A 24421-nucleotide genomic window follows, 5' to 3' on the forward strand; every position below is an offset into this window, starting at 1 on the left:
TAAATAATATTAATGTAGAACTTTTTTTCTAGATCTATTTTTTTCCATTGTCCCGGGATTGTCCCAGATATGATAATTTTGTGTCCCGATGACATTTTTTATGGTCGTCGGGACACCGTTAGTTTCGAGCGCTGGCTCGGACGCTTAAAGGAACTATAAACATAACTACAAATGTTGAACCTTAACTTTATTAGGAACACTATGTTGTGAACTTGTATGTTTAATATGAATACAAAGAACATCGTGATATCGATACCGCCGTTAGCCTGGGCGCTGTGTGTATACTGTTTGCATGACTCGTCCAGCGGAGGATGATAATGTTCGTAGAGTTCTTTTACAGTTGAAAACTTATAAAATGAACTTATTGTCTTACAATCTTCCGTGTGGTCGCAACCGATCACGGTAATCGAGAACACGTCGTTGGCCGCCATGATGCCTAGCGTTGTGTACAACACAAGCCGGAGTTTCCCGGAAAGAGGTCATGACGTCAGATTGAGGCCGTGAGAAATCAATGAGTGTTTCTTGTCCGATATATGCGTTTTAGAATTAGTCACTTGTCAGATCGACAATATTATGCAAATCGTAATGCAGATTTTTTTTTTTTTCAAAATTTATTGTTGGTCGGCGAAAATACTTTTTTTTTTTTTTTTAAACATCTAACAAAAAAGTCTAGGGTCGGGGCATTTTTTAAACGGTCGGTCGGGTAACCGGAAACAAACAATTATTTTTTCTTGGCCTAATCAGAAATAAATATTGCAATCAAATGACTATGAAATATCAGTGCAGTGGTGCATTGGGTAGAATTGCCGCCTCACAGATCCAGGGTTTGATCCCTGATCTCTCCGTGTTTGTGTGGTTTTCCTCCGGGTTCTCTGGTTTCCTTCAAAAAAAACATGAATTGGGGATATGCGGGTGGGTGTATTCCCACCTCACACACAGTATTCCCAGGATGAGCTCCGGATCCACCGCAACCCTGACCAGGGTGAAGCAGTTACTGAAGAGGAATCGGTGAATGAGAAGAAATATTGATTATCATGATGTATTATGGCTGATTGGACATGATGATGCTAGCCTGGGAAATCCCATGCTGCTTTGCACAATCGTTCCGATCTGAAAAGACAGCATGGAAACTATGGTCTAAAGGCTCGCCTGAGTTAGGGAGCCAATCAGAGAGTGGGGAGGGGTGGAAAGACGGTGATGCGTACTACTCGACAAACGGAAGCTTGTAGTTTATTTGGGACTGTTTACGGATCACATTTAACATGGCGGCGAGCGATACGAACCAAACTTTCGATCAAGCTTTAGACACTGTTCTGAATAGTTTAGAGCGAAAGTTTGTTTTAAAAAAATAACAGCGTTTGGCGTTTCAGTCTTTCTTCGCCTCTTCGTCTTCTTCGTCGCTCTAACTACGTCACCGGGTACAACTGCCATGATTGGCCATGGGCTACGTATACGCCAAATGATAGACATTCGCAACGTCCAATAAACGGCCGTTGACAATCGTAAACCACACCTCCCCTACGAGAAATTCAGTAGGCGGATTCCAGACCATATTTCACTTGTGATATGGTCTGGTGTTAACCAGACTATGATGATGATGCACCAAAAAAAAAAAAATTGCCGAAACTGAAACTTATGTCACTCGACACCCAAAAAAAAAAAATTTAAGTACTCAATTTTTATAATTAATTAGCTTTTGGTACCATGTAAGTATAGTGTAATAATTTAGCGGTGCTTGAAAATTTGTGAACCCTTTAGAATTTTCTATATTTCTGCGTAAATATGCCCTAAAACATCAGAGTTTCACACACATCCTAAAAGTAGATCGAGAACCCAATTAACAAACGAGACAAAAATGCTACATGTTCATTTATTTAGTAAGGAAAATGATCCAATACTACATATCAGTGAGTGGCAAAAGTATGTAAACCTCTAGGATTATCTGTTAATTTGAAGGTGAAATGAGTGTCGGGTTTTGTTTTGTTTTAAATCAATGCTATGACAGGTATGAGTGGGTGCTCCGTTTTATTTAAAGAACAAGGATCTATCAAAGTCTATTCTTCAGCACATTTTTGAAACGTGCATCATTGCCTTAATTTCTTTTTTTTTTTTTAAGATTTTTTTGGGGCTTTTTTTTTTTTCACCTTTATTGGATAGGACAGTGTAGAGACAGGAAATGAGCGGGAGAGAGAAACGGGGAGGGATCGGGAAACGACCTCGGGTCGGAACCGAACCCGGGTCCCCGGATTTATGGTATGGCGCCTTAGCCACCTGAGCCACGACACCCCGCCTTAATTTCTTTACCGATGTACACAAACAGTAGTTTTCCAGCACAAAATGAAATGTTTGGAACTCTAAAATGTTTTTGGACTGACTTGATAATATAGAATTCCATAAAATTAAAAATCAGTAACAAAGTTGTAGTTAAAAAACAAAAAAGAGGGGAGGGTGTCTAAAATTTTATAAATTTATCAATTCTCTGACGATATAAATTGTAGAATAAAGTCTCAAATCATGCAGCACCTTGGTTGCTTATTGCAGCTTAGTGACTGTCGTGTGTAACAAGCATGTGCGCGCGCACACTTTTGGCGAGGTCATGGCCACTGTGGTGTTGATATGACAGTAAGTTTCTGTCAGCTGTGTGTGCTCATGAGTGCCCGAGCTGAGTGAGGACCCCTCCCGCTGGCATGGCTGTCTCTGTCATTGCCTGCTCGGGTGAGATTGCTTCACCTGCAGGCTGAGCTTTTCAAACCTCCCTCTCTCTCACTAATTCTCTCCCTCACTGCTATCTGTCATGGACAGAAATTGAATTAAGTGCCTGAATATGGAAAAAAAAGGTGAAATGTCTGTCTAGCGCATGGAAGTTCATGGTTACAATGAGCTTTACAATTGATGTACTGAACCCGGATGTGTATTGGTTGCATGCATACAAGACTATATATGCTCTTTTGTTACTCCTCGAATTTGTTTGTATACATATTGACCATGGTTATTGTCACACTCCATTCAGATGCAGCAGCAGGAACTGGCACAAATGAGACAGCGAGATGCGAACCTCACTGCACTCGCCGCTATAGGGCCACGCAAAAAACGTAAACCGGACTCTCCCGGGGCTTCTGGAGCAGAGGTAAGAACACCTGACCTCTTACATTCACATATTTACTGATGGGTTTGACTTAGGATTGGGGGATGTTCCAAAGAGATGACAAACTGGAGAGAATGGTGCAGTCATCAGCGCTAATTAATCGCTGTATTTTCTCATTAAGGAGTATTGACACGTTATTGTGCGTCATAAAGACTTTGTAGCCTGTGAAAATTGACTATTACTATTTAAACACATTGCTGTGCCAAACTGGTACACATGAGGTTCATTACCTGTGATTTCACTGATCTCATCAGAACGGTTTGATTAGACTATCAGATTTTAACTGCTAATCTTAGTCTAGGGCTTGGAACACAGTTACGTGCAGTAATGCATGCTGCACAAGCTGGTTGAGTATTACTGGGGGAGGGAACCTGTGTGCTGGACATCATCAGACTGAACTAGTGCGACATGCAGTAATAATGTGAAACACTTCCAGATGTTCCACTAGGGGGCGTAAATTTGAATTTAAATTCATTTCGCTTTATTTCTTTTAATTCAGGTTATTAAATGCGTCTGATACACTAGTATCTCTACTGCCCTGTCAGTGTCATTGTGGTGTGTATCCACCACCCACATAATATCTGACCCTTTCCACTGATGGACAGAATACAGGGTGATGGATAAACTGTAAACAAGAACAGATGGGTTCAGTAATTGTATACATATACACCTCTCTATAACTTTATCCAGTCAAGCAGCAACAGACAGTCCCTGTGTCCGAAATCGCTCCCTACTCACTATATAGGGCACTATATAGTGAGGACCCCATTTTGTAGTGCTGTCCAAAACCTTAGTGAGGATTATTTACACCCTATATAGTGCACTCAAAGTATCCCACAATAATAATAATAATAATAATAAGTTAAATTTATATAGCACCTTTCAAGAAACCCAAGGACGCTTTACAATTATAGACAAGGAAAAAAAAATTAAAAATAATAATAAATAATAATAATAATAAAAAGTAAAAAGTCCACCAAGTAGGGGTCAGGATGTAATTCCCGTGGTGTAGCAGCCACAGTCCCACCAAAAGGCGCACGAAAACGAGTCCCACATCTCCAGCACCGCCGCCGTGACGCCGTCAGCAACATCGCTCAAACACCGCGCCGTGGATCCACAAAGCGAGCAGAGAAGCTCCGCCACGCAGAGCGCTGGTGTGTCCCAAACCACCTGCACAGCCGCTGCGACGCCACCGAGCAACATCGCTCGGAACATCACGCCAAGCACTAAAGCACAGAGCGCTGGACAACCACGATGTAAAATGAGCAACGAGCTCACTGCAGTCCATAGCTGGGAGCACAGGCATCACCCACAGCGAACCAAGGCCTGGAGGGAACCGATGCCCAAAACTGGGTCTGGAGCTACACCACAACCGGCGGACAAAACACTCAAACATCAAACTGCACAAACACACAGAAAAAAATAAATAAATGAAAATAGAAAAATAAAAAAAAGCTCTGGTGAGAAGCAGCCAGAACGCGCATGACGTACTCTCAACCGGAAACGGAAACGAAAAAAAAAAGCAACAGTGCATCACAATGCATCACAAAGTAGTGTACTTTTTAGTGATGGTCACTAACCAAAGTAATATATCCCAAAGCAATATAGCATTGCGGAAATCAAATTAAAAGTCTCAAATTTGATTTAATAAAAGGCAGCGGCAAAGAAGAAAGTATTCAGTCTTTTTTAAAAAAAAAAAACTGAAAGATGCAGGTACTTTGTATTGATTAATGTGGGAAATGCGCTCAGTATAATATGGATTTATCACAAAAATCTATGTTATTTACCAGCTGGGAGGTCCGTATCGTGAAATACCGTGACCGAGGTCTTGAAAGTACTGACTGAGGCCCTCTTGGCCAAGGTCACGGTATTTCACCATACGGATCGACCTTAAGCTGGTAAATAATATATATATTTTTTTCTTTACCAAATTCTAACGGAAAACGAGAGCGCCCGAAAGGGAAAACCGAGCCGAGCTGAGGCGAGCCGCCATTTTGAATCCTCATTCATGGCTGTAATGCAAATGGCTTCCTCCTCGGTATACAAGTGCACTTCCATGGCAGGAAAAAAACTACATTTTGCCGCCTATGTAGTCCCCTATTTATACAAAATTGAGTCATTCAGGATTCAGCCATGTTTTTGCTCGGCGTGAGCAACAGTTACAGGTTTTTAGCTTTCTCCTGAAATGTTTTCTTTTATTTCTTCTTCCTCAGGGTAGTAAAACTCGCTTTCGCTGTGAACACTGTCGTTATCGCTATCCATGATGTAAAATTAATGCTGTTATGCTGAGAAATGCTGGCAAAAATGTATGATTTTTGATAAAAATCTTATAAATCTTATAAAAAAGATAAATGTTGACAAAAATTACTACTATGTTTGTTGTTGTTGTGAACAAGCGAGTCGCCAGAGGTCCGTAACTGGGGTCTGTGTAGGATACGGACCCGCTCGCCAGCCAATCAGAGCGCAGGATTTGATGGAAACTGGACCGTGAAAAAAATAAATGCATGTATTTTATTATTTTGAAAACCCACCAGCCGACTGACCTGGCACGTTTTAATTGTGCGACAGCAGTGACGTAAATACCAGCGTGACAGAGTAGTGTCCGAAAGCGGTTTTTTCATTTTACCAATGAGCTCGCTATATAGTCCTCTATATAGTAATTCCCTATATAGCGAGTAGTGAACAAGTGAGCGATTTCGGACACGGAGTGTTTTCATACATCAGGTTCATTTTCCTCTTTACCTATGTTTTAATACAAGTGTTGCCAGGCAAAACAAACCTCGCTCAACAGCACTTATTTCATACCTATATGTTGATAATGGTAATATTTCGCAATCATCAGCTGTCAGGTTATAGTCCTATGAAAATCCATGACCTTGAGTTTGACATTTCAAACTTATTTAAGGTCTAAGGTCATGGTGCCAAATGAAAGCTGATATGACACTTCCTGTAAGTTCATCTCATTATCTCTAGCTGCTTTATCCTGTCCTACAGGGTCGCAGGCAAGCTGGAGCCTATCCCAGCTGACTACGGGCGAAAGGCGGGGTACACCCTGGACAAGTCGCCAGGTCATCACAGGGCTGACACATAGACACAGACAACCATTCACACTCACATTCACACCTACGGTCAATTTAGAGTCACCAGTTAACCTAACCTGCATGTCTTTGGACTGTGGGGGGAAACCGGAGCACCCGGAGGAAACCCACGCGGACACGGGGAGAACATGCAAACTCCGCACAGAAAGGCCCTCGCCGGCCACAGGGCTCGAACCCGGACCTTCTTGCTGTGAGGCGACAGCGCTAACCACTACACCACCGTGCCGCCTTTTCCTGTAAGTTGATAATAGTAAATATCTGTCTACCATCAACCGTTACCATCAAGTTACAGCCCTCTGAAAATCCGTGATCTTGAGTTTGACCTTCAAGATCACTCGAGGTCAAAGATCATGGTACCAAATGAAAGGCCATATGGGAGTTCCTATATGTTTTTATAATAGTAAGCATCTGTCTATCGGCAACCGTTTTTGAGTTATAATGGAAAATGTTATTTTGACCGAAAGGTTGATCTTTCCGGTGACCTTGACCCGATTACCCCCGAAATTCAGTCCAGTAATCTATGGACCATTGCCCACCTACCCTGAAAATCTGAAGTCAATCGGTGCAACAGTCTAGATGCTAGATTGTTACACAAACAAACAAACCGTACTGATTACAATACCGCTCCCTGCTTACTCCATCGCGGGTGAGGTAACCAGTACATACAACTTAAACTTTTCCAGATACCGCAGTGTTACAACTGGAGACCACACAAAATAGCTCATAATACTGAAGTAGGAGATGATCAGTATCTCATCTCATTATCTCTAGCCGCTTTATCCTGTTCTACAGGGTCGCAGGCAAGCTGGAGCCTATCCCAGCTGACTACAGGTGAGAGGCGGGGTACACCCTGGACAAGTCGCCAGGTCATCACAGGGCTGACACATAGACACAGACAACCATTCACACTCACATTCACACCTACGGTCAATTTAGAGTCACCAGTTAACCTAACCTGCATGTCTTTGGACTGTGGGGGAAACCGGAGCACCCGGAGGAAACCCATGCGGACACGGGGAGAACATGCAAACTCCGCACAGAAAGGCCCTCGCCGGCCACAGGGCTCGAACCTGGACCTTCTTGCTGTGAAGCGACAGCGCTAACCACTACACCACCGTGCCGCCCCAGATGATCAGTATATTTTGCAAAATTATTTCAAAATAAAAATCATAATCTGTGTGATTTAAGTATTCACTCTCATTGCTGTCAAACCCCTTAATTGGTTCTTTATTGAAGAGACATGATCTCAGTGTTTTTAGCCTGCTAATGAATAATTATACATCATTAGCACATGGTCAGTAGATACTGTAAGTCTATTGCTCTGTTTCTATTGCTTGGTCCCCCCCAGTGGAATAACAGGGACTAGTTCTGCTCTGTTCTTTCAGTTCTTGCAGTTTAATAATGGTCTATCGGATGTTTTTAAATTCGTTTGGTGGTCTGTATGTTTGACACCCTGACACTGATTTAGACCCTTAAGCCCTGCATGAAGACAAAGAAAAACAAAGGTTCTGACTGCAGAATGTTCTATTTCTATTGCTGTTGGAGTTCTGAGATGTTTCGCTGCTTCACACACCGTGTATCCTGTGTGAGAATGTTTTGGCGAGATAAAACGTGTACCGCAATTTATGATTCCGGAGATTGCCGAAGCAAGTGAGCAACAAGATCACATTGACCACCGTGGGGCGCGTTTGACCTACTTTTAACCAAAACAAGTCGGCGTGGGCAAACATGATGGAATCTGCTCTCCCACCAGCGGAAAAGAAAAGGAAACCCTGCCTAATGAGTGCAACTGCAGGATAGAGCACTGTTAGATGATGTCATATTTCTGGACAGATGACTAAATCATTATAGCTAGCGCTTAGCTATCTTAGCCTTCGAATGCATGGGCTTGACTGTACGGTAGTGAGTATGGAGTTATGCACGTAATGTTTTGCTCTTACAGAGAAAGAAACAATAACACAGAAGCAGTAACAGAGAAAAGATGTATTCACTCGCGTAAAGTATACCCCCGCAGCCCCTGCCAGGCGGGGGGGCCGACCGCTGGGGGGGGCCCGTCACCCGATGTGATTCAGTGCACGAAAAAGTCCAATGAAACATGAAAATAATAAACACAACACAACAATGAAGCGTACCAGAGAAAAAAGTGGTGCTCAAAAGCGGCAAATCAAAAAGGAAAAAAGAAGAATTTACATCCACACTGCCCAAAATTTCATCCATTTTGGGGAGAGTTAGGCCTTATCCTCCAGTTCATGATGCGCTAACAGGTAGGGCCATGGGGGGGGCACACTTTTAGTAGCTGCAGGGGGGCCCCAAGTACTTGCGTTACGCCAGTGGATATATTCGTCTTGTTTCACGGATCTATTCGCAAATGTCAACCACAGACTACATCCCTGCGACTCAAAACACTCCGAGGTCAATGCAGAGTCATGATGTTTTCCGCGTGTCGCCATATTGGCGTGACGCAGTTCCATAGTTATGCTAATTAGTTCAAGCTCCTTGTGTTGGGTTGTTTCCATGGAGCTCCAAGAGGTGGGATATTCAAGTCCCAACCTCAGGACATCAGAATGATCGCAACTCGTCCGCATGATGATGTTCTTGCGGAACAATGGAAAATGCCACGCGCAATTTAAAATAAATAAATAAAAATTTTAATTTCAGATGACGTTGCAGTCAGCACCGTTAAACAAAACTAGTGCTGTCAAGCGATTAAAATATTTAATCGCGATTAATGTCGCGACTGTCATAGTTAACTCGCGATTAATTGCAATTTAATCGCACATTTTTGTCACATGAAAAACCATTGCAATTCTCTTATCAGCATAAAAAAGTGAATGGGCTTGCTCACCGTTCGAACTACGGGGGTACACGGGGGATCTGAGATCCCCTGAAACAGACATGAAATCCCTTGAAAACATGATTTGGGAAATGTTGGGGGGGGGTCTCTAAAATATTGGCAAAATGATGTTTATTGACATAGCAATCGTGTGTAACGGGAAGCATTTGCATATCCGAAGTGAGCGCGCGATGGAGAGCCGCGTTCTGAGACAAGCGCAAGCACACACCCCCCCCCCCCCCCCCCCCCCCCCCCAAGGGAAAATAAGGGAACACCCCCCCCCCCCCGAAAATATCGGCATAGTTCGAACACTGGTTGTACCAATGTTTTTTTTTTTTTTATTGCAGAGCATAACACGTCTTGTCACAGCCACTGTAAAGTGGGTCTGGAGCCGCCGATGGGAAAACGAAACTTAAGCCGAGCACCGTGGCTCTTCGGGGGAGGGCAGAGGACTCTGGCTGTGCAGGGCGTGGCATCATGTCACAGAGCGTTAATCTCGTGATAAAAAAATTATCGCCGTTAAAATTGAGTCAAGTTAACGCGTTAATAACGCGACATTTTTGACAGCACTAAACAAAACAAAATTCAAATGTGAATTTAATCTAAGTAAGAGCTTGCAGTAAGTGATTAAAGCAGTGATGATCTGAAGGGAAAAAAAAGAGAGGAAAAAGACCAAAAATTTGAATTTATACAGTATATGAGCGTAACGTACATTGATGCCTGACTATAGCCTCCATATGTGGTGCTTAACAAAATGTTTAACGCACGTGATTGTCTAGGATATCTTTTGTATGCAGTAGCATTATAATATGGGTCCGTCTCAGAAACTGGTCTCTCATTTGGGACGTTATGGTCAAAAAATTTTTTTCTAATTTTACTTTTTTTTTTTGCATTTACCCTAGCCTGGCAAGCCAGACTAAATGTGAATATTTAGTCTGTGACGTAGTCAGAGCGACAGAAAGCAGTGGGGGAGACCTTGAAATTAAATAATTTTTCAAAATGCGTATTAATTAATAAACAGGTTCTAGATATTAAGAAGTTTGGAGATAATGACCACAAGTTTGGAGTCTGTACCACATACACATTTTTTTCCAAGTGTTTTTCAAGGGTTTGCTTAAACTGTTTTTGAGAGTTTTTATTTAGTGGTGTTTGGTGAAATAATTTCCCTTAAATTTAAAATAACGGGAAAATAAGAAACAGTCAAAAAGTAATGTTTCAAAGCTGTTTATTAATTCTTCGTACTGCACAAACTAGCCCCATCCTTTTGGCTACGAGCGGAGCCAGCTGGTAGATCAGACTTTTGCCATAGCCGGTCGGCAAAACAGCGAAAACGTCCTTCTTGAAAAGGAATGAGCGGAGAGCCTCTTCCTGCTCATGTTTCAACGAAAACTCCAAGTCTAATTCTTCTAAAACTGATTCCAAAGCGGAGTCAAACGCGCGCTGTTCACTAGCCGTAGCCATCTTCCCTGTTGCGCTTTCTCCAGCGTCGCGCAGCTTTGTCGTCACTCCTGCAAAAGCCCGCCCAAAGAATCCAAACAAAAACCTTGCGTTGTGATTGGCGGGCACGATTTGATGCCCGGGGTGTTTTTGTTTATATGGTGCGAGGCTAGACCCACTCACTAGGCAAAAAATATTTTTGGCCGCTAGGCGGTTGGGTCTAGTTTACTAGGCTACATTTACCCAACACTCAATGTTTCTTTTGTCATGTTTAATAAGAATAAAGATAGTATCTTGCTTTACCTGGCCTCCACTGTGGGAATTTTTTTTTTTTTATTACAATTCAAATGCTTTTGTAAAATTGATTTCCATATAAAATAACTACATCATGAAGAATTAAAGCCCCTCCTTCACAGATGAGTGAAAATATTGAATAAATTTCCTCTTTTTGATTGCTTGGGTTAAAAATGCCAAGTTATGATGACTGAATTGATTATTCACTTAAATATGAATAATATGATACATTTTGGGTATTTGATATGGCGAAATAGGACACAATGGAAAAATCAAGAACACACCGGAAAGATGAGAATAACGGCGGTGGTAAAAGAACAGCGACTGTACCGGCTGAAGGTCGCGAGGGTCTCTGCTGCGGCGCGCGAGCAACGGGACATCACTACCACACCGGACGGAGCGCGAGGCGGGGGCGGGGCAAAATGACTGGCCATAGATTCTATCAAAAGTTTGATCTAAATTGACCATGGTTGCAAAATATTGGCCCAAAATACTAGCCTAGTAAACTAGACCCACCCGCCTAGCGGCCAAAAATATTTTTGCCTAGCGAGTGGGTCTAGCCTCGCACCATATAAACAAAAACACCCCGGGCATCAAATCGTGCCCGCCAATCACAACGCAAGGTTTTTGTTTGGATTCTTTGGGCGGGCTTTTGCAGGAGTGACGACAAAGCTGCGCGATGCTGGAGAAAGCACAACAGGAAAGATGGCTACGGCTAGTGAACAGCGCGCGTTTGACTCCGCTTTGGAATCAGTTTTAGAAGAATTAGACTTGGAGTTTTCGTTGAAACATGAGCAGGAAGAGGCTCTCCGCTCATTCCTTTTCAAGAAGGACGTTTTCGCTGTTTTGCCGACCGGCTATGGCAAAAGTCTGATCTACCAGCTGGCTCCGCTCGTAGCCAAAAGGATGGGGCTAGTTTGTGCAGTACGAAGAATTAATAAACAGCTTTGAAACATTACTTTTTGATTGTTTCTTATTTTCCCGTTATTTTAAATTTAAGGGAAATTATTTCACCAAACACCACTAAATAAAAACTCTCAAAAACAGTTTAAGCAAACCCTTGAAAAACACTTGAAAAAAATAAGTGTATGTTAAGTATGTGGTACAGACTCCAAACTTGTGGTCATTATCTCCAAACTTCTTAATATCTAGAACCGGTTTATTAATTAATACGCATTTTGAAAAATTATTTATTTCAAGGCCTCCCCTACTGCTTTCTGTCGCTCTGACTACGTCACAGTCACTGTTGCGCTGATTGGTCAGAGCGTTGGCCTATACGCACAGAGACAGTTTGAAAGACAGCGGTTTGTTCCTCCCACCCGCTTCGGAAATGTCTACGGATCGAGCCCAGACTAAATATTCACATTTAGTCTGGCTTGCTAGGCTACCAAAATACGCAAACACTACGAAATATGAAAGTAAGATGAAAAAGAAACATTCTATTGCCTTATACTGCAAGACCAAAACAAAACTGTCAAAACTCACCTTTTCAACGATAACGTCCGAACAGATCACTCGCGTAACAGAAAGACCGCAAATGGAAGCACGATCAACTTCTAACTGTTGGAGTGGAAAATTCCATTCTACACATGCAAATTGTTAATGTGTGTCCTTCCCCGCACACAAATAACACGCTACGGTAAAAAATAGACCACAACTCATTTTATAGCTCAGAAATTCATACAGGACCAGCGACCATCGTAACATATTCTGTAAGAAACATAATCTATACCTAACTTTCAGCTTTCGTTTTAAAAAACAAAAATCGCAGATTTATAACTAAATCTTTATATGACGTAGTGATTTTAAGTTCCTACTTTTGGTGAGGTAGTGACCTCGACCCTGACGCTTTCCATTTAGATCAAAACACACGATCGTATTGGTTTTGGGTTTGCGGAAAATGGAGTTACAACGGTGATCAAATATTTTGCATGATGTTTTATTACGGTTATGATTATTCTGTGAGCGCACCAATCCTTAGGTGTATAAAGTTACAACTTAAAATACAATTAGTGATAACTGTAGACTTTTCAGTGGACTACAACCTTTTTAAGGGAATGCGATGGAGTCAACCGTTTATCATGTCCCAGATCAAGCTGCCATTTTTACACACATTTGCAGAATTTTTGCCAAATTCTGAATATTCACATCAAATATTTAGTTTTATCTGTATTATTTCTTACTTCATTTTATTTCAAATTAAAACCAACATCACCATTCAAAACCGTATAGTTTACTGACTGTGAGTATATTTAATGGGGGACCCCCACAGTATCCAGTTTCTGAGACAGACCCATATCCCTTCACTGCAACTAATAGACCCAAACCTGTTCCATCATGACCGTACACCTGGACACAAAGCGAGCTCCATGAAGACTTGCCCTGTGTCTGAAATCGCTCACTCGTTCACTACTCCCTACTCCCTATATAGGGAATTACTACTGTATATGGAAGACTATATCGTCAGCTCATTGGTAAAATGAAAAAACGCTTTCGGACACTATTCCGTCGTACTGGTATTTACGTCATTACTGTCGCACAATTAAAACGTCCCGTATCAATCGGCTGGTGGGTTTTCAAAATAATAAATGCATGTATTTTTGTGATAAATCCATATTATACTGAGCGCATTTCCCACATTAATCAATACAAAGTTTCAGGGTTTTTTTTTTTTAAATCAAGGCTGAATATTTTCTTCTTTGCTGCTGTCTTTTATTAAATCAAATTTGAGACTTTTAATTTGATTTCTTTCGGCACGACCGCAATGCATGATGGGATATATTGCTTTGGTTAGTGACCATCGGTTGGACACTACTTTTCGTGATGCATTGTCGGGTACTTTGAGTGCACTATATAGGGTGTAAATAATCCTCACTAAGGTTTCGGACAGCACTACAGAATGGCGTCCCCACTATGTAGTGCCCTGTATAGTGAGTAGGGAGCGATTTGTTGGTTAAGTTTGGAGTGGATGAACTTGCATGTCCTGCACAGAGCCCTGACCTCAGTCATACTGAAGACCTTTGAGTGCGTGTAAGCCCTTCTTTCCCAGCATCAGCACTTGACCTCAGTGATGCTCTTGTGGCTAAACGGGCACAGATTTCCACAGCCTCACTCCAAAATCTAGTGGACGGCCTTCCCAGAAGAGTGGAGGCGGTTAGAGCAGTGGAGGAGGACCAACTCCATATTGATGGAGTCTGCTCCATCAGGGATAAATTAAAGATAAAATTAGCTCATGTTTAAAGTCTTTAATCCTCTGTAAAGCTGCTTTGTGCTAATGTCTGTTGTTAAAAGCATTATACAAATAAACATGAAACTTAATGCAGTGCTTTAAAAAAAAAAAAAGGATGTTTAATTGGACAGACATTTCATCCATCACTTTCACTACTGACAAAAAAACCTTAAAGTGCCATTCCACCATTGGATGTATTCTTTGGCATAAAATACAATATATTTTCTGACAACATGACTAGACAGAGAAATCTTTTAGCTTCAAAATGATATATCAAACATAATTTTCTGACAACGACAAGTATATTAATTTTGCGACCAAAGTCACCTACCCTTTTAATTTCCGCGCGGTAGTGAAACGTGATGTCATCGGCAGGTTCCCCTTCTTGTGTACCACGTGTCGGTCTATTTTTAGACCAGGAAACCCCCAAAGTGAGGGAGTCATTTCTCCTCGTATATGGGGGCCAAAAAAATTGCGAAAAATTGAGTTAATCTTTCAGTTAGCTAGATTTATTGGTATTAGCTAGATTTATTGGTATTATTTTTATCGCGTTCTATCCACCATTGCTGATATGTGCCACGTCACGTGGTACACAAGAAGGGGAACCTGCCGATGACATCACGCGCGGAAATTAAAAGGGTAGGTGACTTTGGTCGCAAAATTAATATACTTGTCGTCGTCAAAAAATTATGTTTGATATATCATTTTGAAGCTAAAAGATTTCTCTGTCTAGTGATACCATTTATATATGTTGTCAAAATATATTGTATTTTATGCCAAAGAATACATCCAATGGTGGAATGGCACTTTAAGTTTTTAGTGTCGGACAGGAATGTTAATTCCAGTGCACCATCATTAAAGTGCATATTCCGGACCAATTTCGTTTTTTTTTTTTATATGAAAGTATGTCCCTTTACACACTCATCCAGAAGGGTAATTTTGCACAAGGTCATCTGTCTACAGCAGAAAAAAAAAAATGCGTCTGGAAAAATCCCAAGGGAGTCTGGAGCCAGATTCGTGATGTCACCTGCGGAAGCGCCAGCAGGCTGCGCGAGCTTTGCACGGTTTCAGTGCACAGCCTGTGTAGACCAAGCGCTCCCATTTCTCTCTCATTGTCTGGTCTTTTGGAAAACGATGAGTACTAATCCCATCAAGATTGGTGTTGCTACACCCTCCTACGATACATCTGTTAACCATTTTAATAATTACATGATAACGTTGAAGAAATTTGCAGAAAACCACCAGGTCGTTTTCTCATAAACAAACCAGCACTGACGTAGGATTCAGAGGGAGGCGTCCCGTAGATGACATCACGAAAATCAATGTTTGCCGGGAAATCCAAATGCCAAGTTTTTTCAGAGGCGGACCAGTTCGCCTCAAATGGCTTGATTTCAACTGAATTTTTCTGGTATTGCGCAAGGTAAAAAAATTGCACAAAATGTGACAGATATTTGACCAAAGTTTAATATAAAACAGGAGAATTACAGTGATCTTGCTCCTGAATTTACCCGTGATATGCACTTTAAGAATGGGTACCAGTACACCGAAACGGTCAGCTGATCCACTAAACCTGGCCGTCAGAGCCGAGGGTTAGGAATCCTGCAGTCCTTGAGAACACCTGTGAGTCAATGTGAGTGATTCATAAGTCTGTTCTCACTGTTACTCCTATATGCATGTACACACACGTACACATTAGAACAGAAACGAATATGCAGGGTGTTTCAAAAAATTTGATATCATTTGAGATGTAAATATCCCAGAAACTACATGGGCGAGGCAAATGAAACTGAGCAGGCTTAATTTGAATGAGAAATTCAAAGGTATGTCGATTCTGTGAACGATTTCACCAATTTTCAATATTCGCGAACCCACTCACTCGACCGTCTTTTCCGATACTGGTGGTCATCCAGATCCTTTTGCCCTGCACATACAGACGGCCTTCCTCCTTGAACCGTTTGTGCCATGTCCAAATCTGCATTGCAGTTGGTGCATTTTTAGAGAATTCTGTCTCTCATAAATGCACGCTGCACAGTCTTGTTCGACTGTGCGTACTCGAGCGTCCTCTAACACACAAGACGCCTTTTCTTTTCCAGTGAATGGCATTTCTATAGCTAAAAAGATTTTTTTTAAAAACCATTAAACATTAAAATTTTTACCTGTTTCCACACATGCTGTGAAAGGGGAACTGAAGTCAATTTTAAACTTGCTTTATTTCTTAATTAACCTGTTATTCAATTACGTTCTCGGTTTTAGTAACCTTATATCGTGACTCGGATTGGCAGCTAATTGCAATTAAATATGATACTTATCGGCCTGTTCGGTTTTTAGCCGTGTTGAATTTAGTTCGTTTGGTCCACGGCAGGCGTCGCTTATCCGCGTGATCTTCACGAGACTTGTGCGAGACTTCGAAACGTGAAGTGTCAGCCAGGTGTCCGTGCCGCCATTTTGTAAACTTTTTTCCAAACGAAATATTGCACAAAAACGAGTTTAAATGACGATTACTGCCTACTTTCTTCAAACTTTCCTGATTGCTATCAAAACAAACAAAACTTCCAGCTTGATTACATCAGCATTCGAAAGAGGGCACGCGCGTCTTTTGACAATGTTGGCAGATGTCGGTCACTTTTTGATTTCCGCTGTACGTTTTACTTCCGTCCTACGATGTCTTGCACAGGTCTCGGCGAATCTCGTTTACGACTGATATGTTACATAGCATATTTCAAACACTCATTACTTGCTATAGACCCCTTTCACATGACGTCACTGCGCCGCGAGATTTTGTTAGGCGCCATATTGGAAGACCAAGTACATGCACTCTCAATATAAAACAAAGTACGAGCGAGAGTAAAGTGACACGATGGATGATAATTCTGGTTATGTGAGTACATTACCAGCTGCAGAAAGGGCACGGTATGTGGAGAAACTGGCTGTGATTGATGGGTTTGACCCATATGATAAGACTCGCGGCAAGGGAGAATGGAAACATAAGGAGGACCGGACACCAATTCTGCCATCTGTTTGCTACCCAGACATTGTAAACTATTTGTTGTTTACACCCAGTGCCTACACTCAGTGTTCGAACTATGCCGATATTTTCGGGGGGTCCCTTTTTTTCCCTTGGGGGGGGCGCTTGTCTCGGAGCGCGGATCTCCAAACACATGAGAAGCCTATCTTACACACATATCACGTGGACTCCACACCTCCACACACGCATCGCGTCTGAAGTCATAACTCATCAGGGGAAATCGTGTCCGCATTGGCATGTTCAAAAAACAACCTCGCGTCAACAATGATACCACACGCAAGAAAAAAAAAAAACAGTCAGGCTACTCAACAACCAACCTGGCAGCAGCGAGCAAGCCCCAAACCATCCTAAATTATTATTATTATTATTAAGTTGTAGAAGTGGGGCGGCACGGTGGTGTAGTGATTAGCGCCGTCACCTCACAGCAAGAAGGTCCTGGGTTCGAGCCCCGGGGCCGGCGAGGGCCTTTCTGTGTGGAGTTTGCATGTTCTCCCCGTGTCCGCGTGGGTTTCCTCCGGGTGCTCCGGTTTCCCCCACAGTCCAAAGACATGCAGGTTAGGTTAACTGGTGACTCTAAATTGACCGTAGGTGTGAGTGTGAATGGTTGTCTGTGTCTATGTGTCAGCCCTGTGATGACCTGGTGACTTGTCCAGGGTGTACCCCGCCTTTCGCCCGTAGTCAGCTGGGATAGGCTCCAGCTTGCCTGCGACCCTGTAGAACAGGATAAAGCGGCTAGAGATAATGAGATGAGATGAAATTGTAGAAGTCTGGGAGGCTTGCTCCTCATACAGTTATCAACTTGGGGCCAGTTTAGCATGTTTTAAATCTGAATTTCTTGCGTTTGCTTACCTCAAAGTGTCCGCAGATCATGCACAGACTTATCCATTATATCCACAGTTTTTTGCCAAGTCTCACACAGGTTTCTTTCAAGTCTACTGTTGGGCCAATAAATCATAAATAAAACAGCTCAGATTTGTTTGTTTAAGTCGTTTGCCACTCCACTTTATTCTCGTGGGTTCACATACCGCTGCCGTTATTATCCCCTTATCACGAGTTTGTTGGTCTTCCAAAATGGCGCAGGGTCTGTTTACTTCCGGTTTCGGGTGACGTCAGTGAAAGGGGTCTATAGCAGTGACAAAATAGCGATCAAAAATGCATTCCTGTATTTAATAAAATGAGAGAATTTTGATGATGATGATGATGATGATAGATTTGCCTTCAGTTCTCCTTGAAAATTTGAGGTCAATTGAATGAGAATTGGCCAAGTTATTAGATCGTGAAATGATGTCAAAGTTTTTGAAACACCCTGTATTTAAAGCATTTTCACAATAATTTTGAAATGATAAACAACTCCGTGTGATCTATAATCATTCCAACATCTCTTCACTCACCCTCCTTGCGGAAATTGGTACGATTTCTTGTGCAAATTACATTGTAAATACTACAAACCTATGACTGAGTCACTGAGTTGATTATGTTCCACACCTAAACCGTAATTACTCCAGCACAAACAAGACTACGCATATTTATTCACTTGGCCACCCTTCGTCTGTCGTCTTACCAGTGCAGTTACGGTTTAAGTCTGTAAGGACTTTCGTTACTAGAAATGTGATTCCGAATGTTTTAGGTGTGAATAGTAATAATACCACAGAGATATTAGTGACTCGGATGGTAGCGTGTGTGGCTGTACATGTCCTTAGTATAAAAAGTATGAATAACTAAATAAAGGCATTATTTCTGCTCTGCGTGCACTGCTGAACCACTTACAAAGAAAAAGAACAACAAAGAAATGCAATTATATAAAGCTGTCTCTACAGTTCTAGTCTTTTTCTAACGCTCTAGTTTCACCCCGACTTTCAGAATGACGCATGAACATGTATCAGAAGTGAAGGCAACGAAGCGATCCTTCTCTTCATTTTCGCCTCACCACGTTTCAGTCTTTCACATCCGTCTCGAAAGTGCCTTTGGCAATTCTTTTTTTTTTTTTCCTTTTCTTTTTCCTTCCCCTTCTCTGGCTCTCCACTCTGTCTCCAAACACCCCCCCCGTGGAGTTAGGTGAATGTGACTTTTCTAAAGGGGTCAGCACTGGCCTCGAGGGCTGTAGCTCAGGCTGCTCTGAAGGGGCCAGTCAGACATTTCATCTCCGCAGTTATGCGCCTGAGGGTCTGTGCAGCCTGGAGCGCCAGCTAGCCTGCCAGGTGGCCAGCTGTGCTATGAAAGCTTGACTGTTGTTGTACTGCAGCTTCCTGATAGGAAAAAAAAATACACTTAATTCTTTGGAAAGACTGGTTATAGTGTCATTGTGAGGATATATGGAGGACAATAGTTCTAGCATACAGAATCGTGTATTCTTAACAGAACAGATTTTAGAAGAGCACAATCTCTTCCTTGCTCGGCGTTCAGAATGATCTGCAGGACTACAAACACTGGGAACAAAATCCTCCTGGTTGCATGTGTATTCAAAGGGAGGTGGTATTTTGCCGTGCCCTTTGTTCAAGCCCCAAGCCCTCTGGGTGTTTTCTATCTGATTGGCAGTCAGGAACAGAACTGCTATCTCAGACTTGATGAGCCGTTGAGGCTGAAGGCCAAGCCTGAAGCAGAGCCTGGGGATGGATTAGTCATAGAGCAGGTGATGAGGGCGTTCCTCAGAGGTGAGTTCTAGGCCCAACTTTAATAAAAGCTGCCTAATGGCCGTGGGCCTGCATACCAGACTGAGCCCGCGGCGTGACTGCACACAGAGCCGCATATTAACATGTCCTTTCCACTTTGGAGGCCAGAGGGGCTGCGGTAAGGAAGGATTGAGACGAGAGTAGAAAAAAAAGCAGACTCTGAGAAGAAAAGAATAGGGTACGACAGGAAAAAGAAGGGAGGAGGACTTAGTGAATACACTGTCTGGTACACGCTCAGATCGCACCCTTTCATCTTTAATGACTGTAGAATAATAGACGCTGGTATGTGTCGACTTTTTTTTTTCTTTTTATTTCAAATCCTTTTAGAACATTGCTTTTTGCCATTAACTTTGATTTAGTCAGTGCAGATCAACAAGGAGGGGAAAAATGGAGGGATCGAGAGACAGCAAAGCGATGAGGTAGAGAAAGGGAAAGAGAGAGAGAGATATACACTTGCCCTTCCCTGCAGCAGAATTAACAAGGCATCACATGGAAAACTATCTGAGGCTGGCTATGAAAGGGAGGGGGGGGAGCGAGGAGCCATTAAAAGCAGCCTGGAGGGATGGACTGCACCCAATATCACTAAAGCAAGTTCTCTCAGCCACCGAAGCAAGGGCTCGCTTACAGGCAAAAAAGCACGCCGAGTTCTATAGCCACAATTAAAACCTCCCCTTCTGCCAGATGAGCCTGAGGCAAGGGAGACGGTGGTGGGGGAAGGGACAGCCACGGAATACCAAAGGCACACTGAAACACAGAGCCAGTAATGAGCTCCACCAAAGCGGCCTTTTTTCACACGGGAGCGCAGTTTAAACGTTACCAGTCATGGCTTATACAAGTCAATACACATGTTCAGTGTTCTTTTCCAAGCACGCTTGACTTTACAGGGTCACATGTTGCAATTCAAGCCTACTTGTTGCCTTTTTAGTAAGAAGCACGTTGAGGTTATATGAACTTTCTGAAGTTCCTTTGTTTTGCAACTAAAGCTGGTTTTCAGCAGGCTTTTAAGATTATTACTCCATTATAAAATCTCGGACGATTTCTAGAACAACCAGTTCAAACATGTTCTCCATGACCGTTTATACAATGAAAATCCTCCAACCATAGACCTGTGATTAAAGAAAGCTAGTACGGTCTACAACCCTGATTCCAAAAAAGTTGGGACAAGGTACAAATTGTAAATAAAAACGGAATGCAATAATTTACAAATCTCAAAAACTGATATTGTATTCACAATAGAACGTAGACAACATATCAAATGTCGAAAGTGAGACATTTTGAAATTTCATGCCAAATATTGGTTCATTTGAAATTTCATGACAGCAACACATCTCAAAAAAGTTGGGACAGGGGCAATAAGAGGCTGGAAAAGTTAAAGGTACAAAAAAGGAACAGCTGGAGGACCAAATTGCAACTCATTAGGTCAATTGGCAATAGGTCATTAACATGACTGGGTATAAAAAGAGCATCTTGGAGTGGCAGCGGCTCTCAGAAGTAAAGATGGGAAGAGGATCACCAATCCCCCTAATTCTGCACCGACAAATAGTGGAACAATATCAGAAAGGAGTTCGACAGTGTAAAATTGCAAAGAGTTTGAACATATCATCATCTACAGTGCATAATATCATCAAAAGATTCAGAGAATCTGGAAGAATCTGTGCGTAAGGGTCAAGGCCGGAAAACCATACTGGGTGCCCGTGATCTTCGGGCCCTTAGACGGCACTGCGTCACATACAGGCATGCTTCTGTATTGGAAATCACAAAATGGGCTCAGGAATATTTCCAGAGAACATTATCTGTGAACACAATTCACCATGCCATCCGCCGTTGCCAGCTAAAACTCTATAGTTCAAAGAAGAAGCCGTATCTAAACACGATCCAGAAGCGCAGACGTCTTCTCTGGGCCAAGGTTCATTTAAAATGGACTGTGGCAAAGTGGGAAACTGTTCTGTGGTCAGACGAATCAAAATTTGAAGTTCTTGATGGAAATCAGGGACGCCGTGTCATTCGGACTAAAGAGGAGAAGGACGACCCAAGTTGTTATCAGCGCTCAGTTCAGAAGCCTGCATCTCTGATGGTATGGGGTTGCATTAGTGCGTGTGGCATGTTCAGCTTACACATCTGGAAAGACACCATCAATGCTGAAAGGTATATCCAGGTTCTAGAGCAACATATGCTCCCATCCAGACGACATCTCTTTCAGGGAAGACCTTGCATTTTCCAACATGACAATGCCAAACCACATACTGCATCAATTACAGCATCATGGCTGTGTAGAAGAAGGGTCCGGGTACTGAACTGGCCAGCCTGCAGTCCAGATCTTTCACCCATAGAAAACATTTGGCGCATCATAAAACGGAAGATACGACAAAAGAGACCTAAGACAGTTGAGCAACTAGAATCCTACATTAGACAAGAATGGGTTAACATTCCTATCCCTAAACTTGAGCAACTTGTCTCCTCAGTCCCCAGACGTTTACAGACTGTTGTAAAGAGAAAAGGGGATGTCTCACAGTGGTAAACATGGCCTTGTCCCAACTTTTTTGAGATGTGTTGTTGTCATGAAATTTAAAATCACCTAATTTTTCTCTTTAAATGATACATTTTCTCAGTTTAAACATTTGATATGTCATCTATGTTCTATTCTGAATAAAATATGGAATTTTGAAACTTCCACATCATTGCATTCCGTTTTTATTTACAATTTGTACTTTGTCCCAGCTTTTTTTGGAATCGGGGTTGTACTTATGGCATTAATCAGTGTGATTCAGGCTCGTGTTGAAATTGGAGTCACAGAAATGAGTCCTTGGTATGGCAGCAAAGTTATTTGAGAGTAGAGAAAACATGTTTAGAGGAATTTGGAGTCATTTGTTATTGGGTAAAAGAGGACGTTCAAGGAGATATCATCCCTGTTGCCCCAAATCAACAAACCGCTGTGCTTTGAAATCGTTTATATTTTGCCATTGCCAGTGCTGTATTTATAGTGGTCAACTTGCCTTATTATCAAGGAATTATTTTATGACGTCTAGTTTTCGAGCGAAAATTGTCCAGGGTAAATCCAGCTTAACATGACTGACTGACTGGTTGACTGAATAGTTCCCTTGTAATGCTTAACTTTAAGCACTTAAGGCTAACACGTGGTCTTTCTCCGAGACGTGTGAAGTCAGCCATCGACATCTTTTCACACTGCTGATCATGCTGTCACAAGGCAGCATAACACACACTGCCCTCTTCTACATACATGAACTCCCCAGATGCCCACGATTGGCTGATGTTGCACTGATGGACAGGGAAGAGAGTATAGAAGACTTTCACGTGATGTCATCGCAACTGCAGATTTGTTTACATGGCCATGTCGCCTGGCAAGCTTTGTGTTTGCCAGCGAGCGGCACAAGTGTACGCGAGTGATCGTAAGCCAAATTCAGTGAACATCTACAGATAAACTTGTAGAAGTTGCATCTAAAATAACAATGCCAGAGACTTGTAGTGCTTTTGGATGTAATAACAGACATGGAGATAAGCCTGGTTTAACTTTTGTCATCGCTTCCCGGCGATCCCAGAAAGATGAGAAAAATGGCGTGCTGCAGTTAAACAGGATGACTGGATGATAAAACATTCCCCTGTGTGGAGAACATTTTATATCATGTTAGTGTGAAAGCTCTGTGCAACATTAATGTACATCTGGATGTGGGCTTAGTTTGGACGGAATATATTTGATTAGACTTCATGCTTGGCTCAACTAGCAGCATGTTTGTTATGTACCGATAATATAAACTCGGCTAAACTCCATAAAATCTGCTCGATCTCAGCTCTGGCTTTTTTATTACTGTTCAGAGTCCATGTTTGAGCTTATTTTTGTCATAATAAGGTATTTTTCTTTATCGGGAATTTCACATAACATTCCGGCACGAAACCTGCCTCGAAATATCGGTCGGCGTCTATACTTTTGTCTGCCTTTAGCATCTCTGGTGTATTTAGAAATCCCAAATACTAAATAGTTCAGGATGTCAGTGTTCCAAATCCGGTAGCTGGTTTGCCGAACACTTTTCAAGTGAAATAAATACATTTGTGGGTAAATTAAGAAGAAGAATCCTTTATTTTTGTCACATTCCTCCTCTGTGTGTAACCCATGTATGCACACAGAGAGAGAGAGAGCGCACAGTGGGCAGAATAAATAAATACGTTTGTGGGTAAATTATATGGATCTGTGATGCTTGCATGATTCGGCTTTTGGATATAATATGATCTGCTAGTATAAAACTTCTTTTTTTTTTTTTTTAATCATTTCAGAGAAACTGCAGTCAGGCTTTCGTCTAAACCGGGGAACAGGGATGCTGCGCCCTCTTACTCTCGTCGTGCGCCCCCTTACCGAAATGCCGATTGAACCCCAAGTCACACTTAGGCCATGCACTTAAATGCTACTGCACAACATGCAATCTTTCTCAAAACGATCTTTTCTCCGTGAAAACATCCCAGCAACACCACGTGACAATGTGTCTGATCATCAAATACGTTATAATTACTCCAAAAATATTCCAATCATAGTAGATACACCGCCAGACGGTGCAAAAACAATCCGAATTGGCGTTTTCCAGACTGAGGCGCCATGTTGTTTACTTGTCGCGGCTGCTCTCGCGAGATTTGACATGGGTTACATACAAGGTCAGCTGACTTGTAGAGCGAGATTTCTTGAG

General features: G+C 42.2%; 1 protein-coding gene across 2 annotated transcripts in view; it reads left to right on the plus strand.

Moving 5' to 3' along the window:
* Positions 1-24421, plus strand: part of si:dkey-219c3.2 (transcription initiation factor TFIID subunit 4) — a 159441-nt gene that overhangs the window by 104526 nt on the left and 30494 nt on the right. For both annotated transcript variants that reach the window (XM_060928169.1, XM_060928170.1), the window contains one exon: positions 3011-3127. In XM_060928169.1, the coding sequence (XP_060784152.1) occupies positions 3011-3127 (117 nt within the window). The remainder of the gene's footprint in view (positions 1-3010; positions 3128-24421) is intronic.

The sequence above is a fragment of the Neoarius graeffei genome, chromosome 8, assembly GCF_027579695.1.
Source record: "Neoarius graeffei isolate fNeoGra1 chromosome 8, fNeoGra1.pri, whole genome shotgun sequence".
Lineage (NCBI taxonomy): Eukaryota > Metazoa > Chordata > Actinopteri > Siluriformes > Ariidae > Neoarius > Neoarius graeffei.